We start from the raw sequence: 18,520 nt of genomic DNA, 5'->3' as shown, positions 1-18,520 counted from the left end.
GATTACGTCATTGTTGTGGTGGTTCTCGTCGAGTGAAGGTGAAAATCAACACAAAATTGGTAATTTCTTCAGTGTCAGTAATAATTCGAAACATAATGCAGAAAGTGAGAACTACGGCAATAATTCCGGCACGGAAAAACGTCGGAGAAATTCTTCGGAAGATTGCGGAGGCAAGGAAAACACGTGTGTTGAAGCAAAGGATTCGACGAAAGAAAATAAACAAAAGAATACTCCTAGCAAGAAAAGGACTTTTCTGCCAAAATGGACTAAGTTATATTCCTGGTTACGCTATGAGGAGGATGATAATGGATTGGACCTCGAGAAGGCATTTACAACTGAGGCAGGACAGCAAACCACGAAGTATATATGAACTGAAAAATCTGAAGTGATAACTGCTTTGTATTACCAATTAACTGTGATGATCAAAACTGCATGAAAATATAGATTAATATTTCAGCAATGTGATTAAAAATGAATGCATGAAGTGTAAAAAAGTATAAAAATGTACTTTTGTATTTCATAGTTTATTTGTAGTTGCACTGAAAGTAAATATTTTTAATGTACATTTATTGTATATTTTTCAGGGATTCTGTTGTGCATGACATTTAAGTTGCTCATTATCAAGACTCTTTGTGATTAAGGGCTACAAACAAACATGACTTGAACTATGAAAAAAAGTTACAATTCGGTAAAAGTTCACTATAGAGTGAAACAACGAAGTTGATAATACAAGAGCATGATACATATGTAAAACTATTAATTAATGTGTTGCATAATGTTTAATTATCGTTGGTACTACAGTATAAAACAAAAATATGTGAAGAGCCGTTTAGGAGTCGAAGGAGTCGGCTCTCTCTATTTAGCCGAGCTTAAAACGCCGATTCGTTAAAAGAGCTGGACGCTACCCGTTAGTAGTTCTGAAATTTAGCATCCGTCTGTCCTTTCAAAATAAGTTGACTGTTGAATCCCATTTATAGCGACAGCATTTCCTCACGCCGTTTATTTTATATGTTAAAACCGGAAGTGCGTCATCAAACTGAGGCCATGCCAGAAGGGTCAGGCAGCAAATTTAGAAGAGAACATTAAGAGGTACTACAGTAATAACATTGACTTAAAAGCTATATAAATAATGTGCCCGAGTTCTGTAGTCTGTAGCGCCATTGAGCAGGAAAACGGTTCATACACATTTATTTCATTCGGTCACACAACGTCAACCGTGAGTGGGTTTAGTACATTTTCATGGGCAGCACTCAAAAAGCTGAAGCGAACTAGTGCGCGTTTCTTTGAGATTGAATGCATTAATTTGATCGTTAAAGGGACAGTGTGTAATACATATACGTTCCTTTATGGCGTTGTGCAATCCCCCAGAAAGTGCTCGAAAAGCACACGGAATATTACTAAGTACGGGAACTCAACGTGACCAAAACGCATTCTTCCCTCCATAGTTTTTCGCAAATGAAAAAAGTAAAAGAGAGAAAAATATGAAAAATAAAATTAAAAAAAAGGGGAAGAAAAAAAATTAGAAAAAGGAAAGAAACATCTAAAAAGGCGAAGAAAATAAAAAGCCAGAAATAAGGAGAAAATATAAAGTAATAACATTTAAATAATAATAATAATAAAATGAGTAAAAAGTATCTGTAGGTGGAACGATTTCGTCTTTACTACTTTCTAATTGTATTACTGTTGGATTTTTTTGTAAAAAAAAAAAAAAAACAACAAAACTCAAAGTTATGTGCAAAATAAGGGAAAAATATTTGTGAGGGTAGCTTTGGCAGCAAGATGTCAGCCAATCATTTCGGCTTCCTCTTTGTGGGGATCATCTTGGTTGGTTTTTAATTAGGATCCCTTAAACACTAGGGTCATAGAGGCCCCATGTCCTGTGGTGTGTCTTGGGCAAGGACAGCCTGCTGGCGCCCATCCCTCTACTGGCCAACATGTGTTTCCACCTGGGGAGGATCATCTTATGTAAGATAAATGCTACTGCTAGGCTGTGGCTACTGAAGCTGAGAATATACTGCACAATATTGTCACAGAGTGGGAAGTGTTGACACGAAGTGTAACAGACACTTAAGTCAAGTCACATTTATTTATATAGCCCTTAATCACAAAAATGTCTCAAAGGACTGCACAGGATTACAATTACCTGATCTTAAACCAACATGCGGGCAAGTTACACAATGAAAGCAAGATTGAACAGGGATGAGAAGGCAGGCAAACAGAAGAGAGGTTTTCTTCTTCCTAGGGTGTGCATGAAAGAAAATAATTGAGAAGCATTGCCTTAGAGAAATTCACTTCAACTGACTGTACCGGGGGTAAACAGCATTACAAATCATATTCTCTTGTATCTGAACCTGCCTGTAAGCATATTTCAGTTAGTTAGTTAGTTACTCTTGACTAGAGACCCCCACAGATAACTCATCAACAGAGCTTTTATGCATGCTATTTTTAGCTTTTTGTCCCATATTCAATAAAAAAATCGTCCAACTGTGGCACATCAGTCAAGTAGCGGGGAGCTAGATTTGGGATTTCAGTATCTATCCAATCCAAGTAAATACAAAGACGTATCGATTGATACTGATTGGACACTTTTTGCTCCGAAATGTCATGATCATTGAATGATTAGCTCCCCCCAGCACAAACACAACGCAAACGGTATCGAAAAATAAACATAAACATTTGTATTACAAGTATTTTAGCACAAAAGAGAGTCAAGCCGAAAATACAAATGTAACAATGTCGGCATGACAAATATAGCTACCAAGTGCACAATGTTTTGAAAATAAAGTCAGAATGTGCAAATACTGTATACAATGCAATGTAAAACATGTAACAGTATAAAAACTGAAATACTTCTACTACCACAACTGTTTCAGAACAAAAGTTAGAAGTCTGATCCCCCCAAATATCAGCAATGTAACTAAAACACAGTAATCCCTCGCTGTACCGCGATTTACTTTTCACAGCTTCGTTGCTACGCGGAATTCCATCGTGCATTGTTTTCTGCATTCTGATTGGCTACACAAACGCCCCTCCCCTTTGGTGCCTCTGCATCAATCAATCTGACCAACCTACATTACGTATACGCAAATCTTTTTTTATATCAACAAAACGCTCTGGACCCACAAAAGCACCAAAGGGCAGAGGAATATAGCCTGAAACCTGGACTTCGCCACAAGCTAAAGGAAAGAAAAAGCATGTTTATGCCTCATTTTTTTACTCCCAATAGCGTCCACATGATGGCGATATAATATCATCTGAAGTAAGGACAGTGTAGTGCAACACAATATAGCAGCAAGATTACATTTAGAATTATAATTTAACAGTACAGAGGTTATTTGTTAAAAAAAAGTATAAAGAACAATATTTTCATTTGTTAAACGAATGTTTGAGCCTATAAATAGGGTTTATTCTTTGGCTTAATGTATTATAGAGTATTTAATGAACAGGGTTGGGTAGGGTTACTTTAACTTGATTACTTTCAATTACTTTTGGATTACTCCAATACCAAATATGCTAATAAAAGACAAAAGAAACTAAATATGAATACAATTATGACTCACAACACGTGGTAAGCTTTCTCTCCCGGCTTTGATCTCCGGCAAAACTAACATAAATTGCGACAGAAACAAAATGAAAATAAATCCAAACAGCTTGCCAACATCATTTTTGCCGTTCCATGTATTCCGTTAGTCCCCAAGCCTGCACAAAATTTAGTCATTTTATTCATATTTGGGTTCTTTTGTCTTTTATTAGCATATTTGGTATTGGAGTAATCCAAAAGTAATTGAAAGTAATCAAGTTAAAGTAATCCTACCCAACCCTGTTAATGAATAAATAAATATTCATACTTGTACTACAGGTTTTGACTATTGCAGGTCATTTTTTGAACGTACCCCCCACGAAAAAAAGGGATTACTGTAGTGAATGTTAGTTGAGATACGTCCCAGTGTGCAATATTTAGAAAAAAGTGGTTTATAAACAGTACATAATTTGAAATAATTTTGTGTGCTATATCTTTGCAGAACAGCGCATCTTTTCCCGACTTACCAGCTCCGGCCGCACCATGGCCCGACATTGGTCGATGATTCAACTGTGCCATGTTGCTTTGAGAGGTCGTGGCGCTCCTTGCACTTTCTTTCCGCATATGGTACCGATCTCACATGCCCCAGCTGGAAACGCTTACTCCACAGACAGGAAGGTGCGCTCGTATTATCAGTACCTTAAACACAAAATTCTATCCCGTCCTAGCCCTCCCTACCATCACGTATGTCAGGTAGGCGACCCAGTGCTGCGATGCAAAGCTGTAGCAGTTGACCCCGCGGCAATTAAAGGAGACGAGGTCCAAAATGTAATAAACACACTGGTCAAAGTCATGCGTCAAATTGAGTGTGTGGGGATCAGCGCTCCTCAGGTTGGGGTGCCACTTCGAATCGTGGCCTTGGAGTATCCCCAGAAGATGTACGATGAGAGCTCGTCGAAATCGAGACAACTTTGTGGACTCTCTGTCCAGCCACTGAGAATATTTGTCAACCCCGTGATGAGAGTGCTGGATTGGAAAACGGCTCTCTTTCAAGAAGGCTGTGAGAGCATCAGTGGCTTTTCTGCCGCTATTCCACGGTACCTGTCTGTAGAAGTATCAGGTACACCCTTCTGGAATCTGTACACAATGAAAGATGTGAACATTAAAAGAAAGTTTTTTTTGGCGATATCCCACCCTGTCCTCAACCAAACCCCCATTCCAGGTCTGAATGAGAAAGGAGAAGACACAACTTGGCGGTGTAGCGGTTGGCCAGCCCGAATCCTCCAGCACGAGATGGACCACTTGGAAGGAGTGCTTTACATTGATCACATGGACAGCAAGACGTTCATCAATATCAACTGGCAGATATACAATGAATAGTAAAGAGACACCATAAAGTCAAATGTGAGCAGAGGTAAGACCTTAAGCCTGATCCGAATCAGGCGTAAAATGTTAATCATTACGTTCGGGCCTGGGTTTTCCTCAAAATGAAGAAAGTGTGAAAAAAGATCTTTTGCTCTCTTTGCCTGACCTCTCATTCTGTATTCCAACGTTATTTCATTGTGCAAATGCATTCGGTGTTCATAAAAATATGTTATTATTTTAACCTTCAGACATCTTGCGTTTTTTTCCGCTATAAATATTGTATTATGGAATAAATTGATGCTATAAAATTGCAGGTTTTTTATAAAGAAAATTGTTGAAAGTTGTATGTAAATGTCTGGATGAGTGCATAATCAGATTAGATCAAAGCGCTGCCGCAAGCGGCAGCCTATTCAGCAGCTCCGTGTTATTTCGCACTTTTTGTTATTTATTGTTTTAAGTGTCTGCTTCTATCTTCGGTGTTTTTCGTCCCGTTTGACAACTACGCTTTGGATTACTTTCTATCCTATGGTTATGGGTACTAACGCACAAAAATGCGTTTATTCGAGGAATCCACTCCTTGCCCTGAAGAATTCTCGTGCCGGCGTGATGAAAGGGCCCTACCGTGGATGCAGAGCCGGAGCTAGCTAAGCGGCTAGCGGCGTTATAAGTCTTTGGTACCGTCCGTAATCATGGTAAATGTGAACTCTCTATCAAATAAGACCGACGAACTGGCCGTGCTGGTGAAAAACATCAAAGTTTGCTGTTTTACGGAAACGTGGCTCACGTTTAGCATCAAAGACGCTAACGTGCAGCCACCCGGAGCTACCTGGAGCTAACGGAGATATCCAAAGCTGTTAGACAGTGACACGAAAGCCCGCGGGAAGTGAAGAGGAGGTGGACTCGCTTACACGAGCTGGTGTAGCCCTGGGCACAGAGATTTCCATCTGCCGCAGGGACGTCAAACTTTTGGACTAGCGTGTGACATCATCCACTCCGCTGTGGCTAAACTACAACAAAGCATCCTGATAACCTGTTAATAAACAACAAAGGATACTGCTGGAAGTGTGAATTTCCCTACGGGGATGAATAAAGTATCTATCTATCTATCTAATGTCTTCTCAGTCTCAGAGCTTGTAGCGACGGCCATGATGTGCAAGAAACTTCATGATTAAAACAAGTATCTTGTCGCAACCCTGAGGCATTTTGAGGGCGTGAGTAGTTTTGGCCACAATAAACCGCAAAAAAAAAACCGAGACGCCTTAACACAACACATATTGTTCAAAACTTATCTCATTAGCTGCACCGCTTATCCTCAGTAGGGTCGCGGGGGTGCTGGAGCCCATCCCAGCAAGCAGTGGGCAGGGGACACCCTGAACTGGTTGCCAGCCAATCGCAGGGCACACAGGGACAGACAACTCATTCACACATAGGGACAATTTGGACCGGCCAATCCACCTGAAATGCAGGTCTTTGGAATGTGGGAGGAAACCCACGCAAGCACGGGGAGAAGATACAAACTCCGCACAGGAAGTCCGGTAGCTGGATTTGAAGCCACACAGGAGGTTCCCAGGACCTTAGAACTGTGCCGCACACGCGCCAACCACTGTGCTGCACATTGTGAATTTAAAGAACTCCATCTTGTTGCTGTCTATTATCCACACATCATTGTTCTTCCTAGTGTCTACCTCTTTCTCTTATAGTGACACGCTAGATTCCCAAGGACGTACTGTTGCTGTGGTTTCTGGCCCAATTTTTAACCCGTCAAAACAATGGATAGCCTTGAAACTCTCCCATCAACTCTTAAAAAAAAATCAGTCAACGATGGAAAATTGTCGTTTAATGTAACATCTGAAGACACAGAAATATTAAAGATGTAAATTATATAGTCTTGTTAACTCAGATTTTGTTATTTATCATAAATCACCTCTCCTCCTCCTGAATCCTCACAAAAATAATGAAGTTTCGAGTTTGTTTCAGGCCCAGTCCTGCAAATTAAGTTTTAGTAATTGCTCGGCCCCGGATCTGGTGAAATTTTCTAGGCCCGATCTTACCTCTATAAGTGAGTCCTGTCGCTTATGGAAACAAACATTTGGTTCAAGCATATAACACTTTCTACACAAAGTATAGTCGCATTAGTTTTCAACCTTTCCAAAGGTTTATGTCAAAGAAGCCTTACTCATAAAATACATAATCTAACGAATAGTCTTTTACCGGAGTCTCACAAAAAAAGGAAACTTCTCATACTTGCTCTAGAATTTTCCCTTCTTCCCTCCCTTGTGCTATCACTTTTGGATTTCTCAGGTTTTTTGTTAGGGAGTAAGGAGAAGGATAAAGTAAAAAAAAAAAAAAACCTCAGAAATTGTAAAACTAATACTGTTATTCAGTCAATGCAATCATTTCTAAATGGTCTAACAAATTATTCTTATAATAATGTAAGATATGATCATTTCTTTAAATTATTAAGGTCCAAAGTTGTTTTGGGACGGTGTTCTGCTTAAACATCCTACCCTGGCAAGACATCCAACTGGAACGTTTGTACTACTCCAGTATTACCAGAAAGGTCACTCTTACTTTTATTTAGTACTATTTTAGATAAGACCAGCTCGGTGGATTTGGGGGTAGGGCGGCCACCCCGAGACTGGAGGTTGCTGGTTCGAGTCTCTGCCGGTCATACTGAAGACTTACAACATTGGAACCCATTGCCTCCCTGCTTGGCGCTCGGCGTTCAAATTGGGGGTTTTGGTCACCTAATGACTTCCAAGAAGATGTTGCAACACATCAGGTGGGTTCAGTGAGGGGGTTGGGAATTCTCTCCTCTGTATCAAATCTCCCAGAAAGAGTCATATCATAGGTAAGGATTATTCTGTGCATCTGCACTTTATTGTTATCAGTTTCTGCACACAGGAGAGTGTGAAACGACATTTTGATTCTTTGTATGTCTGGTACATCTAAGGAAATGAACAACACAATTGACTTTTGACATATTTAACTGATGATATAAAACGAGGGTTGGCAATAAGAAATACACTGCATAATTACCCTGGACAAAAAATAAACATGGTCAAAAGCTACCACTGAAAAACACGCCGGGTATAAAAGCTATGTCACAAAACTATATTTTGAAGCAGTGAACGAGTCAAATAAGACTAAATGCAAATGTTAAGTACTCAATGCTTTGTACTAAAAGTATCATCACTTTCAAACACACATACGATAGTTTGGGGGGACACGCACATTCCCCAGGAAATTGGTATGACGTCTCGATGGGTAGGAAGGAATTTCAGAAGACTGGGTCTCTTATGAGCCCTAGCTCCTACTCGGCATTCCTTTTTTCCCCCGATTTCTGCATTTTATGTGATGGTTTTTTTTACGTAATTGAAAAAAAAAAAAAAAAACAAGAATTGCAATACTAAACAACTGCGTGATGGCTTAGAAACTTGTATTTAATGCAATATAACTGACAAATGGATAGGAGTTTGCGAACGGTGCTTTTTTTGTGAACGTGTGTACATTTTGTGTTGTTCAAGTTTATGAACATTATTTTTATTTGAAAAAGTCGTGGCAAAGTTGGCACCAGTGCATTCCTTAAATGTTCTCGGCCCAGTTCTTTTTTAGTCTTGCTCACCTCCTGCCCCCTTGGACTGTGCCCTGGAGAATTATCTTGATCAGTCCTGAGGATTTTGTGACATGACCATACCACGGAGGTTTTATTCTTCGACAGTTAACAACAGTTCTTGGTAGGGTCTGATGGTGTGGCGCACTGTTTCGATTGTCACATGGGCTATGTAGCTGAAGTGTAGAGGTTTCCTGTAGAATCACATCTCCAAGGCATGGATTTTCTCTTCCATCTTCCTCTACGCTTGCAAATATTTAGGAGTCAACATTAAATCGAACAAGGTTAACATTGTAATATTTATTCATCATCATCAGCTGTGAAACATGACAGTATCAAGTTAGGCATGAAAGTATCGCGAATGATTGAATGGTAAGACACATAAAATAAAAAAGGTTAATAACAAACAGTACAACTTTTTATTAAGTGCGTTTTCTTGCTAATACTTAAACAGCATATGCACACGCTCACAATGTCTTAAATTTAAGACACTTTTAATGGCTAAACCTTTGTGTTAAGGGTGATAATTCAGAGTAAGCGACTGCCCACATTTACATTGGAGAGGATTTTTATACCAACAATCATTGCAAAACTCTCTTCCACAATATGTGCACAGAATCAAGGGCTTTCTGGAACAAGCCCGACCACAGGAGCACATCCCCAATGTTTTGATTGCATGACGACTTTGGCAAAAGTCGAGGTGTTTGCAGGTTGCCGAGTGGAAAAGTTTGCAATCCAGGCAAACAACCTGGGAGACGAGGTGGTTGATGTTACAGCAGTCATGGTGATCTATTGGTTGATAATCTGGATTCAATGATTTAGGGTTATCCAACAAAGATAGAGATGATATAGCAGCAGCTGTTGTGCTGCTGATTGTTGAGGACACAGTCAAAGGTTGTGCTTTTACATTCAAGCTTTCGGGAGAATCCAAAGGGGTGTCTCCTATCTTGTCAGCCGACAGCACAGCACTGGTCATATTGTGAACTGCGTTGCACTCAAGGCATTGACTCAAGGAAAGGTGGTGAGATTGGAGGCAGCTGCAAATGTTTTCAACCTCATTGTTTAGCATCACCTCTGTATCCTCCTTTGGACTGTAAAGCGTTGGATCCAAATAACCGGTTTTGTCCCCACCAGAACTGCTCGATCGGCTTGCTCTAGCCGTGGAGCTTCTAAAGGGTTCCAATTCTGACCTGCTGCTAACCTGGCAACTTAGTGTGGAAACACAAGCACTTTCTCTCATGGGTTGGGAGGATGAGGACAATGCTCCATTGTGGTGCAATTTACCAGACAGTGTGTCCCACGCTAATGAGTGGGAACTGTCATCATTAGGGAGAAGCACGCCTCTCTGCCCTCCATTAACCTGCTTATCTGTATACAGATCCATGTCGGATTCTTCATCAGACTCCATCAGTGGCTGCATGAATCCCATTGTCCTTTTGGTGTTGTCCAGAGCAACCTGGGAACACACAACATACAGTCACTGAAGTTTTTAAGAAAAACACCTTGTTAATGTTACAAAATGGAGAAAAGGAAGGACCAAGAAAACTTTGCAACGTATTTGAGACGATTAGCCAGACGCAAAAAAAATAAAATAAAAAAATCAACAGGTAGTCCTTCTGTACTTTTAAGAAGATTAAATGCTACTTTTTTTCACTCACATTGGATCAATGTATATCCCGCATCAGTTACCGGTTTCTAATGTCAGCTGCTGTATTAATAATGCAATTTAAAAGATCCAACTGTTCAAAACAAATACAAACTAGTTGGAGATTAGCACAGATATGGAGCCCCCCCTGTCCCAGTCATTGCATTAAAGTTAGTTTACATTTGCTAAAAAAAAAAAAATCCATAAAATGGCGGACACTGGGTTTTACCGTGGCAAACACGAATGACACCAACACAAAAAGACACATCTGTGTTGAAATTTGGCTCTATTCTTCACAGTATGTTTGCTCTGGCCCTGTTGTCTAGAAATATAAAGCTCACGTTTAACACAGTAGTAAATATGTGCTCGTCTTTGTAATCTCCATCTTGAACGGTCCAAAAACATGTGACGTAAACAACTCGGAGCAGAACTGAAAACGATGCAGCTAAAACGGTGTGTGGTGCGCGGGGGTACTGCCCTGTTGGCATTCTGCAGCCAAAAGCGACAACACCCAATGCCCTAAGCAGTTGACGCAAGATGTGCACCGAGCTTAAATGCAAGAAATTGAATTAGTTCATTTGTATGGCTGTTTACGCCTGCAGCTTTAAATACAGTGCAGTTTGTACAGTTCTTAAATTTGAGCATGCGGCTTTTAATCAGGTTTGCGGTTTAATCTGAAATTCATGGTAAATACAGGATCAGATAAGTGACCCTTTTCCCCATGTTTTAAAACAACTTCTACTTATTTTGGGGGCATTCGCTCAGAAAACGCTGGCCCACAAGTGATCCAGAAAACTAAGAAGAAATCCACAAGTTCGAGAGCGTTCTCCTTTCAAACCCCGGTGCTGTGGAATATTTGCCCTCAGAGAGACAATCTGCAACCTCAGTGGAAGTGTTTAAATCAATGCTTAAGACAAACTAAATTCTCATGCGCAACTTATTTCCTCAGTTTGAGGTTTTCCTTGCACTCATGTATGTTTCAGAACAGGGGATGTTGTAATAGTGGTCTGTGCAGCCCTCTGAGACTTTTTCTGATTAAGTGATATACAAAAAAACGTCTTGACTTAACACGTAGCATATGAAATGCTGCGGATAAGACATTTATTAAATCGATTTCCAAAGTAGAACTGATTAAAACATACCTGTAGTACGGATCCCCTCAGTCTTTCTTTAACCATACAAAGCTCCCACTGTGCGTCACCACTATGATTCTCCAGGGCCTTCAAAAGTAGGCTACACTCGCAGCGTGCCAGAAAAAAGGCGCACGATAGGCCGAGGAGATCATGGAAAATCACTGGGCTCACGGAGGGCAAGTGGAGAAGTTGCTGTTGTTGGGTTGAGCTTTGGTATCCTAGAAGACCAAATATTTTTTCAATCTGTGCTATGGACAGCACCGGTTTGATGTAGTGTGTGAACATCCCCGAGTACATCTAGGAGAAAGAAGAACTTTCGGTGAAATCTACTTTTTCCATATGACATATTGATCAATTATTTTAATTACCTTGACAACTTTGTACTCTTGTCTCCAAGGTCCAATGTACAAGTTCAAAGCCGCTTGTTCCAGAACCTCAAACGCTTTTGCAAGGCCTCGCAACCGTCCTCTCGCTTTCGTCTGCCTGGTGCTAACAAATTTTGATGGCTTTTTAACGACTTCTTCCATTTTGAGGGACTCCTCCATTATCTTCAGTGGGTCCAAATTTAAGCAGTGTATTTCTTGGGCATTTTTGTTGCTTAACAAATCCATCACATGGTTTGACAGGTCCCCATCGCTGCAAGTCAGGTATGTGCCACGCCTCACTATCTGCTGCTCTAAAGTGTGATTGTAAGCAGCCACTAAATTTCGTGCTCGCTCATTTAACATGGTCATCTTTGAAAATCTGCTAAAAAAGACAAAAGTGAGTTGATGAAGAATAAAATACGGTTTCAGAAAGAGACTAATACGTGACAGAAACAAACTTCTAGCAGAAAATCAAATCTCAGAATTTCTGCTTAATATTTTTAGCATGTAAGGCTACAACGATAAGTCAACGTTGTTGACAAAAACCGGCAATATAATTAGTCGACAATGAATTGCATTGTCAACAGACATGTTTTTACACCAGGGTGAGGCATCTTACATGATTATAACCTCTGCTGAGAGGCGCCAATGTCTATCTCGAGCTGCAACATACAGAAATGACGGCCTCAACATCAAGTACACATTCCAAACGTTTGGTCGTGTTATAAAAAGAGTACTAGAAAAAATACAAGAGATCTTGCGTATTATGTCATTACCTTGGTGATGCACGAACATGTAAAAAGAAACCACGCCGGACAGTTGAACGGAAATGAGTCTGACTCGCCTCGGCAAGATTCAAGCCCCATTCAAGCGAATGCAATTTTTGATGACACGCATTACACATTTTACACGCGTATATTTCGCTAAAAGCCAAAGCTTGAGGAAAATGCCAGGCTCTGCCTTACAAATACATTGGAAATTAAATGCATGCAGTCAGAAGTACAAACGTCAGTTTTTAAACGTTAATTGCTGCTAATGACCTGGTTCTTGCTTTACTTGATTTAATGTATTTTTTATGCACCTGCCCTTCCGCGTGTAATTTTAGCATTCTCACAAATTTGTCACTTAAATTTGCTGATTTTTAATGACAAAAACTCTTCGTGAATTTTCTAGTGTTATGTCATTATTGAATCGAAAGCTTACTAAAGCCGTATTTTTAACGAAAATGAAACCATTGAGAGTGCTTGTTCGGGTTTATTACTAAGTTGTTAACATAGAATCTCTTGTTTAAAGTGTCCAAGGTAAAAAGAAGAGACCTTACTTTTGACACATGGAATGTGAGACATGAGCGAAGACGGCCTGGAATTCTTTAACTACTTTTTTATAAACACATTAAAGAAGGGGCATTTTTTTAAAACCCTGATCGGTCCCCCTTCCGACACTTCCTCAAAATGAGAAAATAAACGCTAGTTAAAACAACAATAGCCATGTAGGAAAACGCGTATTTCTAAAGACATTTCGTCATTTTCAGAAGAAACTCTAACCTGTTTGAATTTAAGAAAGTAATTTTTTTTTATTATGAATAAGAGTAATAACTAAAGGGAAGTACTGTATGTCCTTTTTCAGAACGTCAACATGCAGACTCGAAAATACCGTCAATTTCAGCTCAGCTAAGCTACAGGGGCAAACATATCAAGAGACATTGTTGTTAAAGCATAACTATTGAAATCGATAAACTCACATTTAATCGGGTTTTTTAGACTTTTAGCAACCAAAATAAAAAACTTACGTACCACGTTGCCATGCTACGTTTAGCCACTTGAAAATCAATGCAAAAGTAAACGCGTAGTGTCACGTGACACACGACTAGCCATCTGATTGGTTTAGGACCTAGTTTGGTTGGCTGAGTGTAAATTTAGATAAAATGTGTTTAAGAATAAAACCAGGAAGAAACAACTGCAACAATTATAATAATGAGTGTTATTATTGTTAGCATTGTTTTCTTATAAATGACTGAAAAGGATATTTGTGGCTAAGTGATCTACTTTTTTTTTACCAGGTTAAATAGTAGTGATGGGAATTACCGCTTCTTTTAGAGAACCGGCTTTTTAGGCTCGGCTCACTAAAATAAGGCAGCTCTTTCTACTCTGACACAGCTCTTTGGAAATTTTTCGTGTTTTATCGAATGATGTATTGCCAATAACAATGAGAAATATGCACGAAATGAAATGTAATTCAGTTTTAAAATCGAATACACCATAATATTCAATCATATATAACAGGGGTCGGGAACCTTTTTGACTCAAAGAGCCATAAAAGCAAAAAATATTAATTTTATTTTGGGAAAGAGCCACACCATATATTATAAGACAAATTTACTAAATTGCTAAACCGGCGCCCCAGACAAAAGCTTAGTCTTCAGCACATTTATTTTTGATGATTTGATAAAAATTATGAAAAGAGAATAATGCCAGAGCCCCTGTCCCAAATTCAACAAACATACCACTTTAAACTTGTCTCTTTCTTGCAATTACTCAAGATCGGTTAAACTCCTTTTGACCCCTTTTTTCATACATATTGGTTTCAAAACCAGATGCAAGCATTTATTTTGTAAAAACGTCACAACATTCTGAGAATAGGGAGCCTTATGTGCTTACCTTTGGCGAGAGATGGGAGGGAATGCTTGTACTTTTTGCATAGCTCCACCCATCCCTCCCACTCACCCAATCAAATGACTAAGTTCTCTTCCGGTGTTTTGGCGTATTTACAGTTCTGTGGATTCATCATAAAGTATCTGAACACTGAACACAGATTATATAGTGAACTTTTAAATAAAGGATTCTTTAGCGTTGTACAGCCAAAACGAGTTTTTTTCCCCCTTTTTTTTGTGTGACACCTTGACTGTAAATTGTAGTGAAAAACGTGCCCTATATATACTGCGAAGTGTTACCCTCGTGCTTAGCTCTGGATTGGCTTTACGTGTACTTGGATGGGATAGACAGCTCCGGTTTTGAACAAGATGGAGAAATTTTGCATGCAATCAAATTGGTCTCTGAGCCACAGATACTCATAGAAAGAGCCATATATGGCTCGCGAGCCATAGGTTCCCGACCCCTGATATATAATATCAACACGTTACTTTGGGTATTTATGTATTACATTCCTTCTACGTTATTATTGTTTTATTTTAAACACAAGGATACTGCTGTAAGTGTGAATTTCCCTACGGGGATGAATAAAGTATCTATCTATCTATCTATCTATCTATCTATCTATCTATCTATCTATCTATCTATCTATCTATCTATCTATCTATCTATCTATCTATCTATCTATCTATCTATCTATCTATCTATCTATCTATCTATCTATCTATCTATCTATCTATCTATCTATCTATCTATCTATCTATCTATCTATCTATCTATCTATCTATCTATCTATCTATCTATCTATCTATCTATCTATCTATCTATCTATCTATCTATCTTCATAGCCTTTAATGTTTCAATATACAGTGAATTAACCCAATCCAAACATTCCTACTTTTTATGAAACGCAACTTTAAAGTCAAGCAACACAGAATCCCTGAAAAACACATGGCACAGCAAAGTATAAAGTATAAATATTAATGATTTCTTCTCAGTGCAAACAACAAAAAGAACAAACGTTAAGCGTCTTCACACATAAAAAACCTTTAAGATCGGGTGTGTTGTTTAAGGTGTTCTTAAAAAGTTTAAAGTAGATTTTTTTCTCTATTAAGTACGTGTTACCAATGCCGAACTGAGTTCAAGTAGCCCTTTTAGAAATTCCAACATGCCGATCTGCTCTTATTTTACTTTTTGGGACTCACAACAGATTAGGAAACTGGAAAGTGGGAGATTGGACAGTTATTTCATTCTTGTGCTAGCGGTTTTGTGTTAGCTTAGCATAAAAATTGTGAAAATAAGTAAAGGACTGTTTAAATACCATCCAAACCCCAACCAAAGATGAAAAAACAAGAGTTTATCGAGCGTGCCTAAGAAATGCATGTACTGATCTGCGCCATAAAAGCATCTTGACAGAGCCTACAATGATGATTTAAGCCAGAAGATGGCCTCAGGGAGTAGAACATTTTCAAATTCAGGAGAGCATCTTTAAATTGAAAGACAGAATCCCTGAAAAAGAAGAAATATACATTCAAATATTTACAGATGCACAAAAAATAAATTATGAAACAAAAAGCAATTTTTGCTTTTTACACTTTGAATGGATTCAAACTCACACAACAACACAGAATACTTAAAAAATGGATTACAGCAAAATATATATTCAAAATATTAACGCTTCAGTGCTGCACCATAAAATAAAAAATAAAAAAATCTAACCATTTACAACTTTTAACTTTTAAAAAATTTAGACCCTGAACCCCATAAACTCACAAAAATTTACAAAGTACGGTACATAGAAATTAAAATATGCAAATCAAAAAGAAAGGGTCTGGTTTGTAAGCCTCAGCATTGCATCCGGCCGAGGCGAGGAAGGCCAGAGCCGTGTAGTCGAAAAGAGGAAATAAATGAGTGGTTCATGAACCGCGAGTCGAGGTGTGCGTTGATGACGTAAGCGGTGACTCTTAAAATCCCTTAAAGCAAGTGTGCCACGAGACTGATTCTGTAATTATTCGCTAGCTCTGAGTTTGGTCCGAGATAAAATCGGCAAAGAAATAACCCTAAAGTACTGGGAATCACAGAAATGTGCACTTCTAGTTATTTACAAACTTGCTACCCCACATATACAGTATGCACCCGTGCTTCATCTGTACCTCGTGAAAGAGTTTTTTTTTCTCCAAAAGCAGGTTAAATTCCCCGCAGAAAAAAAAACCTGGTTCTAAAAACATTGTAAAAATTATTGTTTTTAAATAAAAATAAATGAGCACTTTATCTGATTTCCTTATTTACTAATTTATCTAACACATAATGGTAAATAATAGATAATTTAACACTAGCGTTAACTATAACTGCAGTGAAATGCCTGTAAAGTTTTAATTTAGGAGTTTAAGATGATAGAATGAGTTAAAGTAAGTTAAAGCTGGAACTCTATTTCGCTTTAATTAATTAATAATTGATTAATTAATTAGAGCTTTACTTGTACTTTTATTATTATCATTATTACTATTATGTTGCTGCCTGGTCATCCTGGAAGGGGGATTACTTCACGTATGGCCCCTTCTCAGGGTTTCTTTATTTTCCTCATTGTGAGGATTTTGAGTTTTTCCTTGTCCTCGTGTATGTTTCAGATCAGGGGATGGTGTAATGGTAGCATGTGCAGCCCTTTTAGACTTTTTGTGAATAAGGGCTATACAAATAAATGAATTGACGTGACTTGTTGCATATGCACAAAGTAAAGCAGAACAATTCATGATACACTTTTCCTCTGTTACTCTCTTAATACACTCATCTCATCTCATTAGCTGCACCGCTTATCCTCAGTAGGGTCGCGGGGGTGCTGGAGCCCATCCCAGCAATCACCGGGCAGTGGGCAGGGGACACCCTGAACTGGTTGCCAGCCAATCGCAGGGCACACAGGGACAGACAACTCGCTCGCTCATTCACACCTAGGGACAATTTGGACCGGCCAATCCACCTGAAATGCATGTCTTTGGAATGTGGGAGGAAACCGGAGTGCCCGGAGGAAACCCATGCAAGCACGGGGAGATCATACAAACTCCGCACAGTAAGTCCGGCAGCTGGATTTGAACCCACACAGGAGGTTCCCAAGACCTTAGAACTGTGCAGCACACACGCTAACCACTGCGCCGCCTTGCTGCCCTCTTAATACATTCGTCTAATATATATATTTTTGTATTCAGTTTGTATTTTACACAAGCATGTTATACATTTTTGTAAATGGTAAATGGACTGCATTTATATAGCGCTTTTAAAGTCACTGAAGACCTCCCAAAGCGCTTACAATGTGCTTCACACGTACCCATTCACACACACACTCACCTACCGATAGCGGCATCAGCCATGCAAGGCACCTACTGGTTTATCTTGGGGCATTAGGGATTCAGTGTCTTGCCCAAGGACACTTTGATATTTATGTAGGAGGAGCTAGGAATCGAACCTGTGACTTTGGGGTAGTCAAGATAAGAATTGTCTTGAATCCCATATGTGTGTGTGTATGGAGCATTTCCCTTGAGTGCTTCACTGCTCTATGGGGTTTCATTTTGCAATCATTAGTCCTAAGTGGGCAGCACGGCGGGGAAGTGGTTAGCACGTGTGCGGCTCAGTTCTGAGGTCATGGGTTCAAATCCAGCTACCGGACTTCCTGTGCGGAGTTTGTATGTTCTCCCCGCGCTTGCGTGGGTTTCCTCCGGGCACTCCGGTTTCCTTCCACATTCCAAAAACATGCATTTCAGGTGAATTGGCCGGTCCAAATTGTTCCTAGGTGTGAATGAGCGAGGGAGTTGTCTGTCCCTGTGTGCCCTTCGATTGGCTGGCAACCAGTTCAGGGTGTCCCCTGCCGACTGCCCGAAGATAGCTGGGATGGGCTTCAGCACTCCCGCAACCCTACTGAGGATAAGCAGTTCAAATAATGGATGGATAGTCCTACGTTTTGAAACCCAGGCTGCTACCCCCCCAACCTCTACTCAGCGCTCAAAGCAAGTAGATAAAGAGATAATGCCGCTTGTCTAGACCAATCACGTGCGCTCTTAAGGAAAACAGAGAGAGCGTCTTGTAGGGGGACAAGTCATTGTCGTTCATTTCAAAGAGCCTGCACTTAAAGCCATTTTGTTCGCGAACAGCACAACACTACAAGGGGGTGGCATCGGTGCAATTGATAGAGGGAGGTGCAATCGACCCATCATTAAAATGCCAACTTGCTGTGAAGAACAGA

The 18,520-nt window shown here is 39.6% G+C and overlaps 2 protein-coding genes across 5 annotated transcripts; one reads left to right on the top strand and one right to left on the bottom strand.

The window, feature by feature from the left end:
• The first annotated feature begins 998 nt into the window (after window positions 1-998).
• On the top strand, window positions 999-5,996 carry pdf (peptide deformylase, mitochondrial). Of its 2 annotated transcripts, XM_088339263.1 has the most exons (4): window positions 999-1,089; window positions 4,023-4,640; window positions 4,743-4,934; window positions 5,452-5,996. In XM_088339263.1, exons 2-3 carry the CDS (start codon window positions 4,064-4,066, stop codon window positions 4,898-4,900), a joined length of 735 nt encoding a protein of 244 aa, XP_088195389.1. In that variant the 5' UTR covers window positions 999-1,089; window positions 4,023-4,063; the 3' UTR covers window positions 4,901-4,934; window positions 5,452-5,996. The 2 variants fall into 2 exon arrangements, with proteins under 2 accessions (XP_088195389.1, XP_088195388.1); XM_088339262.1 differs by having other exon boundaries at window positions 4,743-5,996.
• Window positions 5,997-8,783: 2,787 nt separating this feature from the next.
• Window positions 8,784-13,582, bottom strand: spata2l (spermatogenesis associated 2-like). 3 transcript variants are annotated; one of them, XM_088339822.1, is made up of 4 exons: window positions 13,435-13,582; window positions 11,645-12,023; window positions 11,286-11,573; window positions 8,784-9,954 (listed from the first exon to the last, which is right to left on the bottom strand). In XM_088339822.1, the coding sequence occupies exons 1-4, from the start codon at window positions 13,443-13,445 to the stop codon at window positions 9,013-9,015; spliced, it is 1,620 nt and encodes a 539-aa protein (XP_088195948.1). In that variant the 5' UTR covers window positions 13,446-13,582; the 3' UTR covers window positions 8,784-9,012. The 3 variants fall into 3 exon arrangements, with proteins under 3 accessions (XP_088195948.1, XP_088195949.1, XP_088195950.1); XM_088339823.1 differs by having other exon boundaries at window positions 11,645-12,020; window positions 13,435-13,573; XM_088339824.1 differs by having other exon boundaries at window positions 11,645-12,020; window positions 13,383-13,463.
• Window positions 13,583-18,520: the final 4,938 nt, after the last annotated feature.

The sequence above is a fragment of the Urocampus carinirostris genome, chromosome 7 (assembly GCF_059441175.1).
Source record: "Urocampus carinirostris isolate Australia breed hairy pipefish chromosome 7, RoL_Ucar_1.0, whole genome shotgun sequence".
Lineage (NCBI taxonomy): Eukaryota > Metazoa > Chordata > Actinopteri > Syngnathiformes > Syngnathidae > Urocampus > Urocampus carinirostris.
The sequence above is the reverse complement of the archived record's forward strand: the minus strand, read 5'-3'. Positions and strand labels throughout refer to the sequence as shown.

Bases quoted from the DNA above. Each gene is read 5' to 3' on its own strand.
- pdf (XM_088339263.1), top strand. From the start codon at position 4,064: ATGGCCCGACATTGGTCGATGATTCAACTGTGCCATGTTGCTTTGAGA. The intron at 4,641-4,742 runs GTACACCCTTCT...CCCCCATTCCAG, and splicing joins CCTGTCTGTAGAAGTATCAG to GTCTGAATGAGAAAGGAGAA.
- spata2l (XM_088339822.1), bottom strand. The intron at 11,574-11,644 runs GTAATTAAAATA...TCTTTCTCCTAG, and splicing joins AAGAGTACAAAGTTGTCAAG to ATGTACTCGGGGATGTTCAC. The intron at 9,955-11,285 runs GTATGTTTTAAT...GTGTGTTCCCAG, and splicing joins TGAGGGGATCCGTACTACAG to GTTGCTCTGGACAACACCAA.